This window comes from Erythrolamprus reginae, chromosome 5 (genome assembly GCF_031021105.1).
Source record: "Erythrolamprus reginae isolate rEryReg1 chromosome 5, rEryReg1.hap1, whole genome shotgun sequence".
Lineage (NCBI taxonomy): Eukaryota > Metazoa > Chordata > Lepidosauria > Squamata > Dipsadidae > Erythrolamprus > Erythrolamprus reginae.
This window is the reverse complement of record NC_091954.1, coordinates 85,116,700-85,135,165: the sequence shown is the minus strand read 5'-3', so window position 1 is coordinate 85,135,165 and position 18,466 is coordinate 85,116,700. Positions and strand designations below refer to the sequence as shown.

Below are 18,466 nucleotides of genomic sequence, written 5' to 3'. Positions count from 1 at the left end.
CAAGGTGTTATTGGTCATTTCAACATTTTGAATAGGGAGAAAAGAATATAAAAACAGGTGGGGTTTTATATCTCTTCCACTAAATAAATCTTACCATTGCAAAACCAGTTATTCTACTAAAATGTTCCTATGTAGAAATAGAGCTGATTGTTTTGAATTCTTTAGTTAAGGTATTAAGTTGTCCTAGTTAAAGAATAGAACAAAAAGTAATGAACAGCCTAAGCTTAATTCTTATGGATTCATTTCCTGTAGATAAGGAGAATGACATTAAGACTAATGTTTTCGGATAGGTTTTCAGCTCTATTTTGACTGATCTACTGGGTGGGGAAGATGTGCAGGTGGCTGGTGAGGCATCATGTGAGCATGGAGGGGCCAAGGGTATCAGCAACAGGTGGAAGAAAGGTGCACAGGTAACTAATGAGCTGGAAGTGACTATTGCTGGGTGGCGGAGACAACTTGCAAGCTTCTCTGCGGTTTCACCATTGACTTTGCATGTGTGAAGTTGTCTTGTAAGATCACAAATGGCAATCACATGAGACACTGTATCCATCATAAATGCAAGCTAGTCACCCCCATCCCTGTTAAAAGCAGTGTCCCCCAGGTAGCGTACTGGGACCTACGCTCTTCATTCTCTATATCAAGGACCTTTGCCATCTCATCACAAGCAACTGTGTTCTTTTAGCAGACGATGTAAAACTCTTCAACACCACTGATAACACAACTACTCTACAAAAAGACCTAGACTCAGTTTCTGACTGGTCAAACACATGGCAACTCCAAATCCCAACCAGCAAATGCTCTGCCCTACACATCGGCAAAAAAAATCAGAACTTCAAATACAAGCTTAATAAACAAAATATCACAGATAATCCCCACTCGGTCAAGGACCTTGGTATACTAATAACTAAAGATCTAAGTGCCAAAACCCACTGCAACAACATCGCTAAGAAGGCCTCAAGAGTTGTTAATTTAATCCTAAGTAGCTTCTGCTCTGGAAATCTCACACTATTTACCAGAGCTTATAAAACTTTCACCAGACCCATTCTAGAATGCAGCTCATCTGTTTGGAATCCATATCGCATCTCAGGCATTAACACCTTGAAAATGTCCAAAGAAGGAGCCCTTTCTTCCTCCACTCGAAACAGAATAAGGGGCGTACATAAGTGCACTAGTGTGCCTTTCGTCCCCTGTCCAATTGTCTCTCCTTATCTCATATATCATATATCTTTTCTTCCTTTCATATATCTTTTTATTTTTATATCTATCCTTTTCTTCATATATAATACTACATGTCTATTCTCTTCAATATGTATTGTGTATTGGACAAAATAAATAAATAAAAATAAAACAATTGCCCAGATTTCAATAATGTAATCTAAAGAGTGTTGGGATAGCCAGAACTTCGACAACCTGATGTAAGCACACTTGTTCATCACCATTGTAAGTTCAAACAGTTGCTAAACAAGTGGTCATTAACTGAGGACTAGTTGCATTAATTTTCAAACTAATTTACCTCTATGATCATAAAGACCTACTCATGAAATCTCTAACTGCAACAAAAGCCTTACCTATGCCTTGAGTTAAGAAGAAACTTGTATTTAAATTGTTGGCTGTACAATATCACTTTTCTTTACACACAGGATTTCTTTTTACTTTCAAGCATGGCATCTCCAATTTGTTATATGAAGATATACAATCCAATAATCATTGTATCACAAATTATCTGGTTTATGTTTTAAGTCTTCTTTTCCTAGAGTTTAAGAGCAGCTTTGTTTTTGACACAGGATTCTCTGTAGTTATTATTTCAATAACATTGAAAAAATATGATTTGAAATTTGTTTTTTAAAATACAATGGTCCTTAAAAGTTAGTAAATCCTTTTGAATGTAATATTTCTACATAGATATTATCTAAAATGTGTTCTATTCTCCACATAACTTCTAAAACCTAGATTTAAAAATCCCAATTAAATAAGTCCAAAACAGGGGTGAAATTCAGCAAGTTCTGACAGGTTCTGGAGAATTTTGAGTAGTTTGGAGGACCAGAAAATGCCACCTCTGACTGGCCCCAGAGTGGGGTGGGAATGGAGATTTTGCAATATCCTTCCCCTGGAGTGGGGTGGAAATGGAGATTTTGCAGTATATTTCCCCTGCCATGGCCACCAAGCCATGCCCATAGAACCGGCATGGGAAAAATTTTGAATTACACCTCTGGTCCAAAACACTATTGTTCATTCATACATTGAGGAAAATGATCAAAGATCTGTATTTGTATATGGCAAAAATATTGCTTCTCTCAGGCACCAATAACTGCAACTAAACCTTTCTAATAAGTATTGATTGGTCCTGCATGTTGGCTTAGAGAAACTTTATTTTATTTTATAAGTTTGTTTGTTTGTTTGTTTGTTTGGATTTCTAGACCGCCCTTCTCCTGCAGACTTAGTTCATTCTTTACATAACAGTTTCAGTTCAGGGTATGAGTGGGCTTCCTTTGCACAAATATGTTTCCTGTCCTTTCACAATGTTTTTATAAGATTAAGATCAGGACTTTGATTTGGCCATTCTGGAACATTAAATTTCTTCTGCTTTAACTATTCTTTGGTTGTATGGTTTGTGTGTTTTGGATTGTTGTCTTATATCTTGACTTCTTTCAGATTTCATAGCTCCATCAATGATGGCAAATTGTCCTGATCAAAAGTCAATAAAGTAGATCTAAATCATGATTCTGCTACCTTCATTTTTCACAGTTGGGACAATGTTCTTCTACTAGACTGCAGTGTTTGCCTCTTGCCAAAGATAACACTTTTTCTTAACCAATGGGTCTCTTTGTGGAACAAAATGTAAGGGCAAGTAAGGATTAAAGGAATGTGTGGGCTAAATATTGGGTATAGTAATGAGTATATCTTGCTTCAGAGAAACAGGAAATGCCAGACAGGAAGTAATACAATGCTGCATTTCAGTAATGAAGGAATCTAGACAAAGGGTAATAGGACAAGATAAAAGTACCTAGGCTAGAATAAAGGGAGAGACTTGATGAGAAATCTGATATACGCCATAGAAGAGAGATAGATGATTTATTGAAACAGATAACAAGCCCCAAACAAATGAGGCTTGATTGGTGGATAATTTTAAGGGGCGTGCATAAGCGCACTAGAGTGCCTTCCGTCCCCTGTCCTATAGTCTCTCCTATATCTCTCTACTATATCCTCTATAACCTTCATTTTGTATTATTGTGTATTGGACAAAATAAATAAATAACTACTTAGACACATGTAGAAACATAGGAGATTGACGGCAGAAAAATACCTCATAGTCCATCTAGTTTGCCCTTATGTTATTTCCTGTATTTTATCTTAAGATGGATATATGTTTATCCAGGCATGTTTAAATTCAGTTACTGGGGATTTACCAACCACGTCTGCTGAAAGTTTGTTCCAAGCATCTACTACTCTTTCAGTAAAATAATTTTCTCACGTTGCTTCTGTGGGAAAGTTAATTCTGTCAGGCACAAGATATCAGATTAATTTTGTTTTGTGTTGGTGATAATTATCTTTCAAATGATTAGATAGACACAAGGCAATTTCATCTTTAGATTTCTTCCTTATTAACAGGAGGTCATTGATTTGAATATATTAAAAACTGAAATGTTGAAGCTGAACTGACCATGATTTCCTAGAGTTGATCTACATCAAATACTAAGTATGGATTCTAGAGGGAAATAGTAAAGAAAATGCATAGGAACAAAACCTTAAAGACAAAGATTTTGTTACTAGTTCTTATTAGTTGAGTTTTCTTGAAGACAAAAGAATGGTTTACTCGCAAATAATGTCAAAGGAGACCATGTGGCTGAATGGGCAGCTCAAAAAGGAGTTTGAGATTAAAGAAGAGTGCTTATTTGAAGTGGAAGAAAGGATTAACATTCAAAGAGATCTTCCCATGTTTAGCTCAGAAATTAGGTATAAGGTTGTTGTGGTTGGCTCTGGCCCAGCTCCTGCCCCAAGGAATGTGGAGGTGGATGCAGGGGAAACATCAACATGTCATAGGCCTGTTTTATTGCCGACAGAGTCAGGTAGTGCAGTTTCCTCGGACGAAGAAGAAGGTGGGGGTGAATTGGAAGAGGGGGGCTTGGCACACAGCCCAGGAAGCCAATCTCCATTATCTTCGGTTGATTCCGATGAGGACGTTTTAGACCCACGCAGGCACAGACTTATGTATAGCAGAGACCAATTGAGGAAATATTACAGGAGATAAGAGAGGCCACCTGTGTTTGGGTGGGGCTCCAGTAATTAGAGCTGCTGATATAAATAGCAGCGTGCTGGCTTGGGCCGTTGTGGAAGATTACCTGATCCTTGTTCTTCAGGACTGTGCCTTGCTGTTTGTTGATTTTTCACGACTTTGAAACCAAAGCAGAGCAAAGTGTGTGTGTTTCACTTCGTGGAAGAAGGAGGGCTGTGACGTTTCTTCACAGCTGCCAGCTAAGTACTTAAGGACTGATTAAGGGGATTGTACAGACTACCAGGTTGTTTTGGGACGAGTGCTCTTTACAATACAAAAAGGGTGCTTTGTTTCTTTTGAATTTTTGTGATAAAGAACATTGTTTTTGAACTTTCAAGTGTGTGTGTGTGTCTGAAATTTGTACCCTTGAATTTTCGGGAGACTCATACCATAGAGCCCAGCAGAACAAAGGTCAAGAAGGCAAAGGTGGAAAGGTAAAGCTATTCTTTGGTGATGCAAAATGCAATAAGAAGGATTTCTTCATATATGTCAGTAGCAATAGGAAATCAAAGAAGGTATAAAGCTAAGGTTTACTTCAAATAGAGATCTTAACATGGTTAAGATAAAGGGTTAGAACTCCAGGTTTTGGCTCTCTCTCTCCAAAGGAAATGATTTGAGTAGCAGAGATTAAGAACAAACAAAAGAATGCTCCAACCAGCTACTTTGAATCTACTAGTTAGGCTTTCACATCATAAAAAATGTTGTGTAGAGCAGTGTTTCCCAACCTTTTTTGAGCGGCGGCACATTATTCACATTTAGAAAATCCTGGGGAACATTGAGCCGGGGGGGGGGGCGCTAAAAAAAAGTTTGGACAAAAAAAATCTCTCTCTTCCTCCCTTTCGCTCTATTTCTCTCTCTCTCTCCCTCTTTCTCTCTCTCCCTTCCTCTTTCTTTCCCCCCTCTCCATCTCTTTGTTTCTCCCTTCCTTCCTCTCTTTTTTGCCCTCCTTCTCTCTCCCTCCTTCCCTCCCTCTATGTCTTTCCCTCACCCTCATTCCCCCTCTTTCTCCCTCTCTTTCTCTCTCTCCCTCTCTTGCTATCTTTCTCTCCCCCCTCTCTCCCTCTCTCTTTCTCTCTCTCCCTCTCTTTCTCTCCCCCCTCCCTCTCTCTCTCTTGCTATCTCTTTCTCTCCCTCTCTTGCTATCTCTCCCTCTCTTGCTATCTCTCTCTCTTTCTCTCCCTCTCTCTCTCCCTCTCTTGCTATCTCTTTCTCTCTCCCCTCTCTTTCTTTCTCTCTTTCTCTCCGCCCCCTCTCCCTCTCTCTTTCTCTCCCTCTCTTGCTATCTCTTTCTCTTCCCCCTCTCTCCTTCTCTCTTTCTCTCCCCCCTCTCCCTCTCTCTTTCTCTCTCTCCCTCTCTTGCTATCTCTTTCTCTCTCTTTCTCTTCCCCCTCTCTCCCTCTCTCTTTCTCTCTCTCCCTCTCTTTCTCTCCCCCCTCCCTCTCTCTCTCTCTCTCTCTTGCTATCTCTTTCTCTCCCTCTCTTGCTATCTCTCCCTCTCTTGCTATCTCTCTCTCTTTCTCTCCCTCTCTCTCTCCCTCTCTTGCTATCTCTTTCTCTCTCCCCTCTTTCTTTCTCTCTTTCTCTCCGCCCCCTCTCCCCCTCTCCCTCTCTCCCTCTCTTGCTATCTCTTTCTCTTCCCCCTCTCTCCTTCTCTCTTTCTCTCAGCAGCAGCATTGGACAGTGCGGGGCGACTGCAAGGTCGTCAGCTGTGAGGCGGAGTTCCGGAACAGAGGCACTGACGGCGGCGGCTAGACGTGTTGCTAGACGCCGTACATGCTGGCGTTGCGCTGGGCATGGACATGGGGCTGGAGCCTCCGTCCCGGCCCAGACAGCAGGCAAGTGCCAGCCACGCAATTCTAGGATGTCCAGCTGCCGCTGTCGGTGCCTCTGTTCCGGAGCTCCGCCTCACAGCTGACCACTCTGCCGCTGCCTCACGGCTACTACCCGCTGCCGCTGCCGCCACCATCACCCTCCCGCTGCGCGCCGCCCTTCCGCTGCCGCTACCCTCCCACCAGTCCCCAAAGCTCACCTGTTGCCGCCGCCAGGGAAGCTCCAGCTGGGCGGGGCGCTGCAGTTGCCGGAAAACTTGGAAGGCGCAAAGAAGGAAGCTCAGCTTCCGTTCTCACAACTTTTTGCTCTTTGCAAAAAATTTCGAGACCAGAAGCTGAGCTGCTTTCTTCGTGGCACACCTGACCATGTCTCGCGGCACACAAGTGTGCCGCGGCACACCGGTTGGGAAACACTGGTGTAGAGCATAGTCACTAAAGCCCTGCATTTCCCTGAAATCCAGCACTTCAACTAATTGGAACTTCTTCAGATCTCCACGTGCTAAGGAAATATACTTAAAATATGGAAGGATCTAGCTGAAAAATTATTTGAACTTATCTCAGTTATCTTTAAGGAATTGTTGGCCGGGAGGTGTTAGAGACTAGGGGAAGAGCAAATATTATTTATATTATTAATAAAAGAATTATTAATTAATTAAAAAAGTATTAAGAAATGAAAAGTAAAGTTAATAATTGAGAGTAATACCTGTAATATGTTGATAATAAAGCATGCCATTTGTAACCAAAATGAAGATTATGCTATCTTTCTAAAACTCAGCATAATTTTATCAAAAATAGGTGATACAAATTTTATTTCTTTTCTTTAACAAGATAAAAAATCTATACTGATATGGGTGGATAATGCTGCAATAAAATGGGTCGATAATTAACTAGCTAACCACCCTCCTGTCAGCATTAATAGTTCCATAGTAAGGGAGAGACAAGTAATGGTATCTGTGTCGACCCAATATTAGTCAGCAATTCAAAATGGATGAGTTGCTTATCCTGTTGCACTTGAAACACCATTAGGAAATCTGGACAATAGCAAGGATCTAATAATATTGCAATCTAAATTGCTCAGTTTGCAAATGGGGCTAAGCAGAGCAAGATATCCTTCAACAAGGAGAAATGTAAAGTTCTGTATTTAGAGAGGGAAAATACAGGGCATTATATAAAAAGTGGGCATAGAAGAATTACACTGAGGAAAGACAAGATTCAGCAGTCCATATGCATTTAAAAGACAAAGGCCACTCTTGAAGACAGAAAAGTTCACATTTTGGACAGAGAATCTGTCCAAATCAGCTGGCCAGTGCCAGACCTGAGCTTGCATGCCAATATGGCTCCACACGCTACTTATGGCACAGTGCCATAGGTTCGCCATCATGGTACTGGATGATCTTTGTGATCCTACCTACTTGGACATTTATTTGGTTCAGTGTGACTACATTTTTAAAGATCTGTTTAGAGCTGATATCAAACTCTGTTGTTGAACTATAAGATAGTATTAATGAAGCAATTGGAAAGTCAATTATTCCTTTTTGTTTTTCCAGAAAGACAGGGAAACCTTTTCATAATTTCATAAGTTGGCAAGATGTGAGAGCTGCTAATCTTGTTAAATCCTGGAACAGATCTTTTTTAATGAAGGTAAGATGCTTCTTTGTGTTAAAAGTGTGCCCTTACCATAGAGAATGCTTGTATTTGATTGTAACTTCTCAAACTACTATATTTTTATGAAAGAAACAATGTCATAGGTGAGGATGTTTGAATTTTATTTCAATTCTCATTTTCTAAATAGCAAATTAGTCCTCTCTTCCAAAGCTGAAGTTTGTAAACTACAAGATTAGGAGAGGGAATTAACCATGAATCTTCCAGCATATTATATAGCTTGGTTTTTATTATTATATTTAGAATTACGCAGATTTGGTAAAATAACCTTTGGAATGGAATGGAATGAAATGTTGATACCGGTAGTCTTTGACTTAACAACCATTCACATAATAAATAAATAAATAAATAAATAAATAAATAAATAAATAAATAAATAGATTTGTATGACTCGGAGCAGCTATTTGAAGTTACAACGGGACTTTTTAAAAGGGACGTAGGACTTTTTTTAGCAGCATCCTCATGGTCATGTGATCAAAATTCAGACACTTGGCAACTGGCATGTATTGATGACTGTTGCAGTTCCCTGGGTCATGTGATTACCTTTGGCAACCATCTGATAAGCAAAACCAATGAAGCAGCTCAAATGTTCATCCTATAAATCTTCTTTTCAAACAGGCAGTCCATGGTATTTCTTCTTTTCTGCACTTTTTCACTCGGATTAATAGACTTCTGCTAGCTCGTTCTTTTAGTTTTACCACACAGCATGTCTCTTTAAGACTGGTTTGGATATTACAGCATTTATCTGAGGTAAGCCTCATGTTAAAATTCTTTGTGTGGGATTTCCTGTTGGCTCAGAGGTTACTGGCAATAGTATCTGTATGTTCATTTATTTGTTTTTATCAAATTTCCAATTGAAGATAAACTTGTTAATTATTATAGTCTTTTCCAGTGTACTGTTCTTGACATATGATCCTAGATCTAGACTGACTAGAATATTGGGATTTAGAAGCCAATATATATGGTTAGCAAGCAATTGGAGAAGATCCATGGTCCAAAATGCTCCAAACGGATGATTCATACTAATTTATTTTCTGAGCTCTAGGTAGTTATTATTGAGAGCCAGTTTGATGCAACGGTTAAAACATCAGACTTAAAACTGGCAGTTCTAGTCCTGTCAAGCACAAAGTCAGGTGGGTGACCTTGATCCAGTCACTCACTCTCTCTCAGCCCTAAGAAGGACGCAAGGGCGAACCGCTTCTGAAAATAGTGACAGGAAAACTACAGAGACATGTTCACAATTAGTGGATCAGCTTGCCTCCAGAAGTTGTGAATGCTCCAACACTGGAAGTTTTTAAGAAGATATTGGATAACCATCTGTCTGAAATAGTGTAGGGCAGTGTTTTTCAACCAGTGTGCCGCGGCACACTAGTGTGCTGTGAGACATGGTCAGGTGTGCCGCGAAGCTCAGAGAGAGAGAAAAAGAGAGAGAAAAAGCAAGAGAGAGAGAGAAAGAAAGCAAGAGAGAGAAAGAAAGCAAGAGAGAGAGAAAGAAAACGAGAAACAGAAAGAGAAAAAGCAAGAAAGAAAAAGAAAGAAAGAGAGAGAGAGAACAAGAGAGAGAGCAAGAGAGAGAAAGAGAAAAAGGGAGGGAAGGTGGGAGAGAAAGACAGAGGGCGGTAGGGAGGGAGAAAGAGAGCAAAAAAGAGGAAGGAAGGAAGAGAAAGAAAGGGATGGAGAGAGAAAAAAGAAAGGGAGAAAGAGGGAGGGAGAAAGAAATTAAGCGAAAGGGAGGAAGAAAGAGAGAATTTTTTTGTCCAAACTTTTTTTACCCCCCCCCCCCCCCCCGCTCAATGTGCCCCATGGTTTTGTAAATGTAAAAAATGTGCCGCGGCTCAAAAAAGGTTGAAAATTACTGGTGTAGGGTTTCCTGCCTAAGGAGGGGGTTAGACTAGAAGACCTCCAAGGTCCCTTCCAACTCTGTTGTTATGATTATGATCTTTAAAATATTAGCTTTGGGGATTAGCTAAATTAGCTTTGGGAATCAACCAAGATCATACATTTCATAAAACTATCTGATTCATCTTCTAAAACACTTTCCACCTTATGGCATAAAGAAAAATGGTTTCCTTTAAATACCATAAGCACTTAGAAGGCTAACATAATTAACTTTCCTAATTAAGTCAACCTTCTGGATTGTTTAACGTTTTGTATAGTACTATCAACCCCTTAGACTTGACTGAGTGGCAGACTGGCTGTCTAGAGCTATTGTAAGTGCACGGAGGTGAATGGATTACATTTGCCTCCTTGCAAAAAAAAAAAAGTGACCTGTGTGTTCATTTACAGGTAGAACAAGCTGCTAAAGATGACAATTGCTGTTTTGGAACAGTTGACACATGGTTACTTTACAAACTCACTAAAGGTGAGTACGGTGATTAAATGGGGGGTGGAAATATACCCAGATCTCACGCCTAAAATTCTGCAAGTGAATCTTAATCTGACACCCTGCACATAGTAGCACTTGTGAAATAGAATAGACGTATTGTCTGCAAAATAAAAAAAACATTGTCTAACCAAGGTCGAAAATTCAAAAGACGTTTGCAGTGAAAGTGCAGTAACAAGTTTTGTCCAAATCTAATCCAGGATCAAAAATAGATAATACCAAAGTTTCAAAGGTGCAGGCATAAAGCATAGCCAAGAGGCAGAGCAAAGTTCAGGAATCTAGATGAACAAGCTGAAATAAGGTGCATAATATAAAAGGAATTGCAAAATACATTATTTCCTGAAGGTTTATTTCAAGGCAACAGAGAATTCTACTGGAACTCCACGTTTTCTAGTTCATGTCTTTGTCCTAATATTAATACATTTAGAAAATATTCATGTTTCTCTTAAAGCTCAGCTTTAAAATCTTACCCTTTTTTACCATTTTATACTTTGCATCACATGAAGTACAGTAATACCTCGTCTTACGAACCTAATTGGTTCCAGGGGGAGGTTCGTAAGACGAAACGTTCGTAAGACGAAACATTGTTTCCCATAGGAAACAATGTAAAATCTATTAATCCGTGCAACGAAAAAAAAAAACAATGCAAAAAAAACGCCGCCGCCCGGCTGTCACCTTTTGAAACAGCCGGGGGTGCTTCCCAGCGTCCTCCTGAACCCAAACGCTAAACCCGAACTTCTGGGTTCGGCATTCGGGAGGCCGCCGAGAAGCCTCCCGGCTGTTTTAAAAGATGACAGCCGGGCGGCCGGGCTTCCCGGCGGCCTCCCGACCGCCAAACCCGGAAGTTCGGCAAAAGTTCAGGTTCGGGAGGCCGTTGGGAAGCCCCGCCGCCCGGCTGTCACCTTTTAAAACAGCCGGGGGGCTTCCCAGCGTCCTCCTGAACCCGAACGCCAAACCCGAACTTTTGGGTTTGGCGTTCGGGTTCAGGAGGACGCTGGGAAGCCCTCCGGCTGTTTCAAAAAGCGACAGCCGGGCGGTGGGGCTTCTCGGCGGCGGCGGTGGCGGGTTCGTAAGAAGAAAAAAGTTCGTAAGAAGAGGCAAAAATTTTCTGAACCCCGGGTTCGTAGCTCGGGTTGTTCGTAAGACGAGGGGTTCGTATCATGAAGTACCACTGTACTGCCATTCTCATAGACTTAGAACTGGAGTGGCGCAGTGGTTAGAGTACAGCCCTGCAGGCTAATTCAGCTAACTGCTAGCTGTAGTTCAGCGCTTCAGATCTCACCACCAGCTCAAGGTTGGCTCAGCCTTCCATCCTTCCCAGGTTGGTAAAATGAGGACCCAGGTTGTTGGGAGCAATATGCCGATTCTGTAAACCGCTTAGAGATGGCTGTAAAAACAATATGAAATGGTATATAAGTCTAAAAGCTATTGCTGTTGTTATTAAGGACTGGGAAGTATTTTTATGGTTAAGAATCAGAGTTGACATTTCTAATTCTAAACTCAGACTGTATCTTTTAGACAATAGATGTCTCATAGAATTTGTGTTATCTGATTCTCAGTCCTCCTCTGACAAGGACATATGCAAAGAGAGCGTAATAGCTACTTATAGAAACTTTTTGCCCTGTAAGTCTTTACATTTGGAGGCAGGGAAAGTCTTTAACATGCACAATTTTACAGTCTCTGTAGTGCATGTGAGATTGGTTACTTTTATACTTGTGCACTGTATAGAGCAGTGACCTGGGGGTCAGGGCTCCTTTGAGGGTCAAACAACCGTTTCACGGGGGTCACCTAAGACCATGGGAAAAGACAAATTTCCCATGGTGTTTGGAACTAAAGCTTCTATTCTGGTGCCCTGGATCATATTTTTACAATCCAACCAATCAGGTGTTTACAGTGGGGTTGTCCCTCTGACCTTCCTGCCAATCGGCTTAAAGCTCTGTTGGGAGAATTGCCGCTAGATTTATGGTTGGGGGTCACCACAACATGAGGAACTGTATTAAGGGGTCACGGCATTAAAAAGGTTGAGAACCATTGAGGATCAAGTGCACCAATAAAGGGATTAGTGATAATAGTGTTAGTAGAGCAACATTCGTTTAAATCAACAGCTCAGTTTTATATTACAAGATAATTAAAATAATCTCTTGGAAGGATGCAATCATGATTTTATAATTAAGAATTATATGACTGATATATTGTTCAGGAGATCAATCACCAAATTGTAATTTCCATGTTGTACTATAATTGCTTTTTGTTTTATTTTTCCAATATCTGATTATATATTCTAGGTGCAGTGTATGCTACAGATTATTCAAATGCCAGTACCACTGCGTTTTTTGACCCTTTTAAGGTATGGCTAGGTCCCTCTGTGCCATATTGTTATGATTTGTCTTTGCATTGTTTTTAATTCTTTTTTTAATATGCCTGTGATTTCAGCTGCAGTGGAGTGATCTTTTTAGCAAGTTACTTTCCATTCCAATATCGCTTTTCCCTCCAATAGAGGACACTAGGTGAGTTTTAATTAACATATGTTTTTATTTCTTCCAAATGAAGACATAATTGTCAAAATAATTATCCATATACTGTTAAAACTCTCATGTTTAACTTTTAGCTGGGCAAAATGGTATGTCAAAGGGCAAAACCTTTTTCAACCAAGGTTTCTCAAATAGGCCAACTTACAGAAAGCTGGAACTTTGGACTCCTGAAATTTGGGGAACTTTGGCCTGCTTCAAGGTCACCACAGCATTGCTATGATCAGCCCAGTTATGATTTCAAAGCTCCCTGACAGCTTCCCACAGGTCTATTGTACCAGCAATCCCTCTGCACTTGCACTATCCTCCCTCTCTTCCCTTTGCAGCAGCCAAGTTATCTACCTGCTGGAAAGGGAGGGAAGGGAGATTTCTGATGCTTACTGCCATCTTTCCACAAGGAAACTCAGTGGGGAAGCCAGAAAGAAATTGAATATCATTCCTACCCCCACTGGTTTTTTTGGCCACCCGGGGTCTTTCTATTTTTCTGTTTAGATAAAGAAATATCTCTGAAATGATAACCCAAGGGTCATGAAATAGTTGAAATATAAATATGAAATTATATCATAGTTGTGTTTAAAATAGAAATGACTTTTTTCTCGATTCAGTTAGTTCATTTATTGCAAATTTATTGAATAAATTGAAAGCACTAACCTTATTTATCTTTATTTTAAGTCACATTTTTGGATCTGTTGATACAGAAATATTTGGAGTGCCTATTGCTATAGCAGCTTTGGTAAGTGTAGAAGTTTTTTTTCTCTTTCACTTGTATATATTCAATTGGTATTTAGTAAAACATACTAATCCTTAATTTTTTAGAGTAGAGATTCAAAATAAAATCTAAGCCTGTGCTTAATTTATTATTGAAGATTCAAATTAACATTTAAAACCTTTTGTATTAAATTAATTCAGTTCTCAAATTTCAAGGTAAGTTGATCCGGATGGGAGAGGAAGAATCAATATGCACAAATGGATTTGTACAATAGCTGCATTTACATTTGTAAATCTCCTTTTACTGTGAACAACATGCTATTTAATCCTTCAAAACTAAGCATTCCAGTTTTGAAATCTGTTTTGGTGAATTACCTTCTTAAGGGTTTAAGAACTCTTTAAGTTCCTAAAGAACTTTAAATCGCACAACATTGTGTGTTCTAAATATTTTTACCTCTTGGATCCTTTGAGAGCCAAGTTTAAGAGTCACATTTAACTAGAATTCTTTCAAAACTAATAAAATACTCATATTATTAATCTGGACTTGGAAGCCTAAATATGATTCATATCCATTATTTGGGCAGGATTTATCTAGGGCTATAATTCAGAACCTGTATTTGATAATAATTATATTCAATACATTTGGCATATCTGTTTTATGCTCTCTGACTGGAAACTAGCCAGAAATTAATCCTGATATTACCTCATAATATTTATTTATTTATTATTTATTTATTCTATTTTTATGCCGCCCTTCTCTTTAAACTCAGGGTGGCTTACAACATGTTAGCAATAGCACTTTTTAACAGAGCCAGCATATTGCCCCCACAATCCGGGTCATCATTTTACCCACCTCGGAAGGATGGAAGGCTGAGTCAACCTTGAGCCGGTGATGAGATTTGAACCGCTGACCTTCAGATCTACAGTCAGCTTCAGTGGCCTGCACTCTACCTGCTGCGCCACCCCGGCTCATGGTATATATACAGGTAGTGCTCAACTTATGAACCCACAAAAACTACTTAGGACCCAGTTTCAAGGTTCTGACATCTGAGGAACATATATTGACACACTGCAGTCATGCGGCTGCATTTTGGGCATTTGTCAACCAGCCTACATTTATGACCATTTGTAGCACCCTGTGGTCACATGACTGATTTACATTTCCTCCCAGAAACTTATTTAATTCAGATCTCGGGCAAAAATTCCCTCTTGAATTGGAAGAGCTGGCTATAAAGGAGGCTCAGCTCACAAATGGACAGACCAAGGCTTAATCACCCTCCTTCCTGCATGCCCAGGGTTGTTCCTTGGACTAAAATGTTTTAGCGCAGGAACTCCCTTCCTTCAAGGTCATCCTCCCGCAGCTTATTTTCCTTCCCTTCCCCAAATTCTGCATCAAACTGGGTCCTGTGCTTGGCTTTATCCCACCTTTGCCCATCGGGGAAATGGAAAACTATGCAGTAATAGTGTCTGGGTAGAGAGGATTTGGTCACCTGCTAGTCACCGAACTGGAACAGCTGCATAAGAGAGCCCCCTCCTTCAGTGCTCAAAAGCAAGATATCTCTGTGTGTGTCTCTCATTCTTTCCCTCTCCCTCTGTCATTCTCTGTCTCTGTCATTCTGTCTCTCGTTCTTCTCTATCTATCTATCTTCCTCCCTCCATGTCCCCCACTTCCCAACCCTCACACCCATAGAATAACTGTAAAGAAATTCGGCCATGTTCTTTCTGTCTCTGGAAAGATACAAAAATAATACCAGCTGGGGCAAGTCTCCCCAATTTAGCACGGAGAAAAGCAGCTTTTTGTTCCATTTACTTGCCTCTTTTTCAGGCACAACAAGGGGAGATTTTCTCTGTGCTATGTTTAAATGCAAAAAGCAGCAAGCGTGCACGAACGGAGACAGCAAGAGGTGCAGGCTTTCCGGGTGGGACATGGGTGGGTTCTAACTTATCTCGCTGCTACCTCCTCATGCATGCACAGTGCCAAAAACTCGGCTTTTGTGCATGCGCAGAAGCAAAAACAAGCCAAAAATCCTCCCTCCCAAAAAATGTGGGGGAAAAAATCTGAAAAAAAGATGGCAGTGTCCATGAATTGGCCCCAACCAACCCGTTTCGGTGACGTTATCTTGTCGTCACCAGCAGGTCACTAACGGTTCGGCCGAACCAGGAGGAACCCAACGCTCACCTTCTCCAAAGAATATTGAGACAGACAAAGGATGTATATTTCACCTATTCATAAGTAATAGCATACATATTCACAATTCTCAGTTATTTCCTGCTCTTCTATTGTTACTATGTTAGAAAAAGAAACATTAGATTGCCATAGAAAGTTTTTGATAAAGCTTTTTGTTAGCTAAACATCCAAGGCCACCTTTCTCTGTGTGTCTATTTGATTAGCACACATTCCTTCTTTGTTTCTTTTTATGTTTCTATTTTGCAATCACACTCCTATTTCTTTAAGAATTTATATTCCCCACAACAGTGATACCAAATTCTGATGGTATCTTAAATAAAACTTTTTGAAACAAGCATAGATAGGCAGACAGAACACCTATTAATATTATTGATCTGACTAATGAAATGGAAAATTACATCTTCTTTCTATTCTATTCTTTTTCATTTTTTTAAGCTTGACACATTAGCTTTTTGACATGGTAAAGTTAAGATGCACTTTTCAATGTTTAAATGTTTAATTCTAGATACCTCACTGTCTGATTTTTATTTGTAGGCAGCAGATCAGCAGGCAGCTATGTTCGGACAGTGCTGTTTTGATACAGGTGACATAAAAGTCACCATGGGGACTGGTACCTTTTGGGATATTAATACTGGAAACAACATTCATGTATCTAGAAAAGGTATGTTTGTATGTTTCTAGTTTCAGGAACAATTGTATTTACAATAAATTAAAAATAATTATTGTATAACTACAATGCTTTATAAATTGTTAATTTAAATTTAATGTTAAATGTATTTTAATTTTATAAAATTTTATTTTATTATAATTAAAATGATTGATATAATTGTACATTAATTATTTATCAATTAACAATTAAAAATCTATTTTAGTCATAGGACATAGATAATTAAGTTTTAAAAAGAGAAATCATTTCTGAAAAGCTCCATTCCCAACTACATATTTTATCAGGGGTTTTTTTTCAATGTTTATGCTGGTAAAAATAAATCTCAAAATATAATTCCTAGAAGTACTTTTTTGTTCCAACTGATACAGGTTAAGTGTACTTATAACTTTCACTTGGTCATAAGATAAAAAGCAACAGCAAAGTAAGAAAGATTTCCTTATGGGAAAGACTGGATATAGAAGATCCAATTCAAGCTGGAGTATAAAGATTATCAAAATTTTATTAAAAATATGATTTGAATAAGTCTCTGAAAAGATTTCTATGTTTAGAAACATATTTATGTAAATTTAGAAACATTTACATTTAAATGTTAGAAACATTTAAATTAAATTTAGAAACAGTTACAGTTATGTAAATGTGTCCCCTCATTCATTCAAACAATGGAAGAATATATAACTATGAAAAGGATTTAAATTTGATTGTAGCTGATTGGCTATGTTATATAATAAACCACTAATTTCCATATTAATATTAATATATTAATATAACCTAAAAATTCTTGACCAGATACTTAGCAATTGTTTAAAGTTACAACGTATCTCAAAAAGGAGAAGGGAGGGACTCCTTAGTTATTCTTTTATCCCTTATAGCAGTGATGGCAAACCTATGGCACCCTATCTGAGGGCATGCACGGTGTTGCCCTATATTAGGTCCAGCTTGCTAGCCAGTTGATTTTCTGCCTCCTTTATAGCTGTTTTCACTCTCTCAAGGTTCAGGGAAGCCTCCTGAAGCCTGGGACGGCGAAAAACGGGCCAACCAGAAGTTGGGAAATAAACTTCTGGTTGGCCTGGTTGGCCATTTTTCGCTCTCCCCATGTTTCAGGAGGCTTTCCTGAACATTGGGGAGAGCAAAAAACGGGCCTACAAGAAGTCCAGAGGCTTCAGCGAGGCCTTTGTGTGTGCGTGGGGGAGCAGCACGAGGAGTAGTGCACATGCATGGGGATTGTGCACATGTGCAGGGGGAGGGCATTGCATTATGGGTGTGGGCATGCTATCATATTTTAGCATCTTAGCCAAAAGAAGTTCGCTATCACTGCCTTATAGGAAGTCTTAATTCTTCTTTGATGAAGGCTTGCACTGAATCTACAGCTTTTCTGTTAATGTAATGGACCTATTGTGGAATATCTTTGAAAACATATGTTTTGTTATTTCAAGGCTTGTATCCATTGGTTGGTTGGAAAATTGGGAAAGAGATCGCCTACATAGCTGAAGGCAATGCTTCTGATACTGGAAATGCTATCAAATGGATTCAGAGCTTAGGTGAGTTGAATTATTTAAGTTGAATTATTTAAGCCTATGAATGACAAAGTAAAAAACATTGAATCCCAATGTGTTGCTGATTTTAATGTGGATGGATGAGAAAACTTTCTTTTTTCCTTTCAATAATTCTGAAGGTGCATGTTTTTTTCATTGTATTTAAGATCCAGTGTCAAATGAAACACCAGGTAAAGCAAATATGAGTTCAGTGTTTAAAAGCTTGCATTTTATATTTTAAAACTACATACCGTGAAAAGTAAAATTATACTATTAGTAATATTACCTGTATTCTAGCAAAAATATACTTTTACATTTAGAAACACTCTGACCGCAAGAGATGCGTACTTTATCACCATTTTACAGCATTTGCATCTGTATTGCATTTCAAGTGGCAGATTGCATGCCTAGGAATAACACCTTCCACAGTAGTTCATGTCTAGATGTATGCAGGTGTGGGTTCTAACTTAACTTCGCTGCCGGTTCACTTCCTCCTTTGCACATGCACAGTGCTGAAAAATCTGGGCGGGAAAAGATGCCGACCACATGCACAGTGCCAGAAACTCAGCTCTGCACATGCTCAGATTTTTTTTTAATGCCAAAATAATTTCAAAAAAAGGATGGCGGCGCCCACAAATCAGCACCTACCAAACTGGTTCAGTGACATCATCGTGATGTCACCAGCAGATCACTACC

General features: G+C 39.3%; 1 protein-coding gene across 2 annotated transcripts in view; it reads left to right on the top strand.

Moving 5' to 3' along the window:
* GK5 (glycerol kinase 5) overlaps positions 1-18,466 on the top strand; it is a 46,465-nt gene that overhangs the window by 11,368 nt on the left and 16,631 nt on the right. For both annotated transcript variants that reach the window (XM_070753350.1, XM_070753349.1), the window contains exons 4-11: positions 7,650-7,743; positions 8,383-8,514; positions 10,051-10,126; positions 12,433-12,494; positions 12,581-12,654; positions 13,348-13,408; positions 16,106-16,232; positions 17,672-17,776. In XM_070753350.1, the coding sequence (XP_070609451.1) occupies positions 7,650-7,743; positions 8,383-8,514; positions 10,051-10,126; positions 12,433-12,494; positions 12,581-12,654; positions 13,348-13,408; positions 16,106-16,232; positions 17,672-17,776 (731 nt within the window). The remainder of the gene's footprint in view (positions 1-7,649; positions 7,744-8,382; positions 8,515-10,050; positions 10,127-12,432; positions 12,495-12,580; positions 12,655-13,347; positions 13,409-16,105; positions 16,233-17,671; positions 17,777-18,466) is intronic.